At 35.3% G+C, this 5,565-nt stretch overlaps 1 protein-coding gene across 1 annotated transcript; it reads right to left on the bottom strand.

Moving 5' to 3' along the window:
* Positions 1-413: 413 nt before the first annotated feature.
* LOC149002145 (annexin-like protein RJ4) lies at positions 414-2,563 on the bottom strand. Its single transcript, XM_089137385.1, has 6 exons — positions 2,430-2,563; positions 1,913-2,058; positions 1,560-1,778; positions 1,249-1,461; positions 1,073-1,162; positions 414-962 (listed from the first exon to the last, which is right to left on the bottom strand). Exons 1-6 carry the CDS (start codon positions 2,503-2,505, stop codon positions 756-758), a joined length of 951 nt encoding a protein of 316 aa, XP_088993511.1. The 5' UTR covers positions 2,506-2,563; the 3' UTR covers positions 414-755.
* Positions 2,564-5,565: the final 3,002 nt, after the last annotated feature.

Raw genomic sequence — 5,565 nt, 5'->3', positions numbered from 1 at the left:
TTGACCTTATTTTGTACAGTATGGATCAACGAAAACTGTAATTTACTAAATCTAATTACTCAAAAAAGTCAACCTGTTTTTCAAGCTTTATGATTATTTGTCTCACCCAAACAAGCCTAAATCTCAGTCCCAACAGCATCATAAACTTCTGATCTAAGTGATTACTGTGCAAATCTAAACACAATCTAAGAACAAGTGATAGAATTATCAGAAACTTAGAATTAATCACACTCAATTTCGATGTACAGGTCTCCCAGTAAAAGATGGAAGGTGATGGTCACTCCTAAAGTCTACGCCCATGCGTGTGAATGCGAATGCCACACATTGATTCAACTAATGTATAGCAGTTATAAAGCACAGACAAGAAAAGAAAATACAAGCAAACTGCTGTAACAAGCTACTCACAAGTCTGAATCCCCATTGTTTGCTGCGCTACATATATTTAATTATTCATATACTTTAAATAGAATGTCAAGCCAATGACAAAGCACCCAATTCATAACACCAACCAGTCTAGTAACAACTACATTGATACAAAAAACTAAAATCCCAACAACAAACATTAGAAAGTGATCTAGGGAGTGATCACTAGAAACCAGGGGATGATTGACACAACTCAACTTCAATACATAGAACCAGTAATGGCTATAACACTAAAACTAGAGATTGCAATGCATTCCACACATTAAACAATGACCCAATCTGTTCTTAGTTCAGATGGACAATAGTCTCTTTACCCTTCCAGAAGAACAGAGCTAGTTCCCTTCACTTCCAAGTAATGTAAGGAGGAAAGTCTGGTAGTCCCCTGAAGCTTCCTTGGCTACTGCATGATGAAGAGACATAGTGCTCCTCTTCTGAAACATCTCTTTGATGGTCTTCAAGTCTTTCTCAGCGCGTGTGACAATCACGCGAGTAAGAGCATCTTCATCAGTTCCCACCTTATTAATGGCATTGCGCAAAACCTGATTGCATATCCCACAAATTGATAAGCAGTTTGAAACAACTAGGATACTAGGTACAAATATGTAAAAGGTAACTAACGTTGTATCTGAGTTTGAAAACAAAGCCTAACCTTAGCAAAGTACTTTTGAGGAGCATAGACACATCGGGTGGCTACACGCAATGCCTCCAACAAAGCATCATCCGGATCACCCACAATGCTCTACAAATCATAATAAAACTCTTAGTGTAATCAGATTAAATATGGAAAAACATTTATTTCTTGTAGTCTGGTAAAGATATATATACCTTGGTGATGGAAGTTTTCTCATTGTCCTTGAAACAGTTGAAAGTTGCAATGAGCTGTGCTCTGCTCCTTGTTCCCAGTATTCTAATGACCTCTTCATGAGCAAAGGATTTTCCTTGGATCATTTCATGAATAATTTTGGCCTCTGAGGCCGCTATGCGTAAATCTATCTCATTGCCATCATATTTATAAGTGCCCAAAAGAGCAACCAAAAGCTGTAATACAAAACAAGAAGCCAGAACAGCATAAGTGGAATCAAATACAGGATCAGAATCCTGTAGGGAAAATCAGCAAACAGGTCTAGGTGCATTGCCTTGCGTAAATCGCCTTTGGTATGGGATGCAACATCTTCTTCAAGGGAATGCTTGTACCGTGACTGGTACGCCCTTTTCACCTCCAGCAGTTCATTAGGAGAGTGAACACACGAAATTTCGACAATCACCCGATAATCAACTTTTGCATTCTTCAATGCCACATGAGCTAAAACTGCATCTCTATCAGCAGGATCCAATATCCAACGATATATTGCTTTCTAATGTTCACAAAAATTCAAGTAATTTAATTGCCATTTTCATTGTAAAAGAGATTTATTTGGCAGAAAGAAATAGAAAAAATGATGATTCCTTATTCACATTAGATTACAGGAAACAAGCATCGGAAGCAAACCTCGAAGTCTCCAGAAAGCTCAGACTCAAGCTGCTTGATGAGATCCTCCTGATAAAGCTCCTCATAAGCTTGCCTGATTAGCTTTCTCTGAAGTGCATTTCTGTGCCCTAGTACTGAAATAATGGCTTTCTCATCCGTCCCCCATCCTAACAAGGTACCAACAAGATGATCTTACAAATTTTTCACCAAATTACACAAAACCCATCACAGAGATCTTTTAATAAACCATTTCTAGCTCCCAAAAAGGAATCTTTTCATAAAACATTTCCAGCTCCCAAAAATAAAAAGCTGTTTGATCAAATAAATTTTGTGATGCAAGCAACTAAGATGAAATCACAGATATAAACTGGCATGATTCCGTGACTGGAGACACAAATGAAGGCATGAATCCAAGACTATAAAACATAATAAAGGATGAATCAATGAATATAGACCACAATAAACCCAGAGAAAGATACAAACCATGTGATCATGAATAGAACCCATAAGAGAGATTAAAAGGATAGGAATAGAAAACCTTTGCAAGCTTTCCTGAGAATCTCTGCATCTTCCACAGGAGAAGGGGTGTTTTGAGGAACAATGATGGTAGCCATTGTTGATTGTTGAGCTCTGCGTTTCTGTTTCTCTGTTCAGGTGTAGAATGTGTGAGTGCTGTGGTGTGGGTGCTTTAATAGTATTCAAATTCTGTATGGTTCGGGAGATTTTCTGTCAGTCACGTGAGAAGCGACGACGCGGATTTTTATAGTCTACATTTCTGACATTTCTTTCTCTTTTTTTGATGAATAACACGTGTTTTATGCTAGATTTAACGACTGAGATTAAATTAAAATAAAAAAATTCTACCTATTAAACCTGATCTCAACCTTTAAATTTAGTTTTAAATACGTATTAAAAAATGGATGGTCGATTTTAATGGTAGAAATTTACCACATAAAATCAACGATCATGCAGAAAAACGTCATAAAAGCGTGCCCAGTTTTAAATGGTAACTGCTTTTAAGGCATTAGGTGAACCATATTACCATACTTTTAGATTTTCTTCCATTTTGGTAAAGCCATATTTTAGATTTTTTTTTTTTTTCGAGTAGAATTATTTTCCTCCTGTGGTGGGTTTGGTTGAGAAGAAAACATTGGAAAAAGACAAGAAAACTTATTTTATAAGTGATGCACATGGTTTGGTTCGATAACTGGTACTGGAAATTGGAACCCGTTGGACACTTTATGAACTTTATAAAATATTAAATAACGATACCTTAAACCTTGTTGAGGTACTAAATGAATATTATTTAAAATAAGTTGGCACTCAATTCATTATATTATGCACATATTCTTTTGGCTACAAGTGGTGGCTAAGCTTAATTATGATATTTGAAAATTTTAAGAAACCACTCCCTCCCCTAATTGTGAAGATGCACCACTCAAAGTTGCCCACAGAGAGCTAATTGTGTATGAAGCGCTAGCAGTGAAACATCTCATTCAACAGAAAAGAAAAATTATAAATTTTTGGGAGCGCAACATCATAATAAACTATACCCATGGTGGGTGGACGTTGCTATTCATTGGACTTATGATAAGAGGTTGCAGTATCATTTTGGCCACTGGGCTTATATGCATTCCAGAATTCCGCCCATGCTTGCTAAGCATTTTCAATAACCTCTTTCGGTTGCCAAGCACATCTCCCAAATATTCGATTGTTTCTGTCTATCTAGATTTACCAACACAGGGTTGATGCATAAGCTCACCATTTCCTTCTTTTCTTTCTTCTACATGGTATCCATGCTACACAATGAACCCAACCATTCCACCACCAGGAAACTTTCTTAGTATCTAAGCTTTTGATACTCAATAATGGCTGAAAAACTAGTTTCTGCACCGCAAAATTCACGGATGGCGTCATCGAGTGCTGCTCCTCTTGGCTATTCATAATTCCAATCATTAATCAAACATATTCGCTCAGCTAGATAGCACGTCCATAATCAAGTTGCCTCAGGTGGCTGCTGTCGGAAGCTAGAGCAACAGAAAATCTAGTGTTCTTGAATCTTTCGTTGGAAGGGATTTTCTTCCAAGGGGTTCAGATATTTGTACACGTAGAGGAAACCGAAGGATGGGGTCGGGTGGTTTTTGGCAGCCACGGTGGTGGGCGGTTTCTGGTAGAAAATGGGTCTCCATTCACCCACCGAAAGGTTGGGTATTGAGGGGTAATTATATTATTTCACTGCCCATAAGTCATCTGAGACTTAAATGAAGGTAAGGGCATCTAAATAATTCTACCGGCCATTTAAAAGCAAAGCTTTATTGTGGGTAACTTAGAATTTTTCTTGTGAGTATCATGTAATTTATAGCATAATAGTGGGTGGTCACTTGTTTCAACCCAATAATAGTTGGTGCTATGTAAAAAACTCAAAGTTATTATAGAATACAACTTAATTGTGAAATTCAATGGTAAGAAGCGAATTTCTCACCATTGATAGGTGAAGAGGGGTGTACTTGTCATTTTGTCGGTCTCCATAGGAGAAGAGCATCTTATTTCTTCCCCTTCCAACATAACAATCGTGGGAAAAATAATGGTCCAGTGTAAACTCCTTTCTTAGGCTCTTTTTTTTTTTTAATGATTTTCTTTTATTGGGCTTTATTAAAAAGAATTAGTAGTAAAAACTCTTTCTCCTCAAAAATAAAAATTATTTAATAACTATGGCACAAAATAAATTATAGAATGAAAAATATGTTTGATAAGTAAACAGTTATAAATAGTTTTGTTATGCATGGGATGCAACCTGGTTAGGGCCTGTTTGGTTACTTGAGTCTGGAGATTTCAAATATCTAAAGATTTCAAATCTATAAATTTCAAATCTATAGAATCATAATTTATAAAATTAAATGTTTGGTTGTGGAATGAAATCTATGGATTCATCCTAAAAAATTATTTGATAAACATGATTTTTGTGAATATGCAAATGTATAGCTTTTTTGAAATCTCTGGATTTCACCCTTTACCCATAAATCTACAGATTCACGTTTTTAGTGTAAAAAGGTGAATCTATAGATTTCATAAATCTAGAGATTTTTACAACCAAACGGGTATAATTCTCAGATTCATGAATCCAGAGATTTGAAATCTCTGGATTCATGTAACCAAACAGGCCCTTAGGGAATCTTAAAGGGTTGTACAAATTTATGTAAGAAACAATTTTTTCCTAATTATATGTTTTTTTTCCTGTTTTATGTATTTTTACTGTTTCTCAATGTTTTTATAGTAGTGAAATCATATATAATTACACAAAAAAGTGTTTTTGTAGGAAAAACAAATGAATCAAATAGAGGAAAATAAAACACTTTTAGTTTCTAGGGTTTCAAAAGAGGAGGTTGTGCTTGTCAAAACTATGTTAAGCTCATTTTTAAAATGAAGATGAAAGACAAGAAGCAAACTCAATTAGATAAACATGACTTGGGCTATATCTGTTCCAAAAATGTTAAGGAAAAAAAGAAAAAAAAACACAAACACACACAATAATTAAATAAGAAAGTTATCGTATAACCCCCAAGGAAGAAATAAGAGAGGGATATGTTTTTCAAATATTTTGGAAGTAGTGATGTTCTTATCCTTACTTTGTAATTCTTTTAAATAAAAATAAGTTTATAATAAATATAAACGCA

Source organism: Hakea prostrata, chromosome 10 (genome assembly GCF_041222555.1).
Source record: "Hakea prostrata isolate BN-2017 chromosome 10, UWA_Hpros_2, whole genome shotgun sequence".
Taxonomy (NCBI): domain Eukaryota; kingdom Viridiplantae; phylum Streptophyta; class Magnoliopsida; order Proteales; family Proteaceae; genus Hakea; species Hakea prostrata.
The sequence above is the reverse complement of the archived record's forward strand: the minus strand, read 5'-3'. Positions and strand labels throughout refer to the sequence as shown.

What these genes read in the sequence shown, in the direction of transcription:
- LOC149002145 (XM_089137385.1), bottom strand. Translation starts at nt 2,505, where the DNA reads ATGGCTACCATCATTGTTCCTCAAAACACCCCTTCTCCTGTGGAAGAT. An exon ending in TCTCAGGAAAGCTTGCAAAG is followed by an intron (nt 2,059 to 2,429) that starts GTTTTCTATTCC and finishes GTACCTTGTTAG; the next exon opens with GATGGGGGACGGATGAGAAA. An exon ending in CCAAAGGCGATTTACGCAAG is followed by an intron (nt 1,462 to 1,559) that starts GCAATGCACCTA and finishes TTTGTATTACAG; the next exon opens with CTTTTGGTTGCTCTTTTGGG.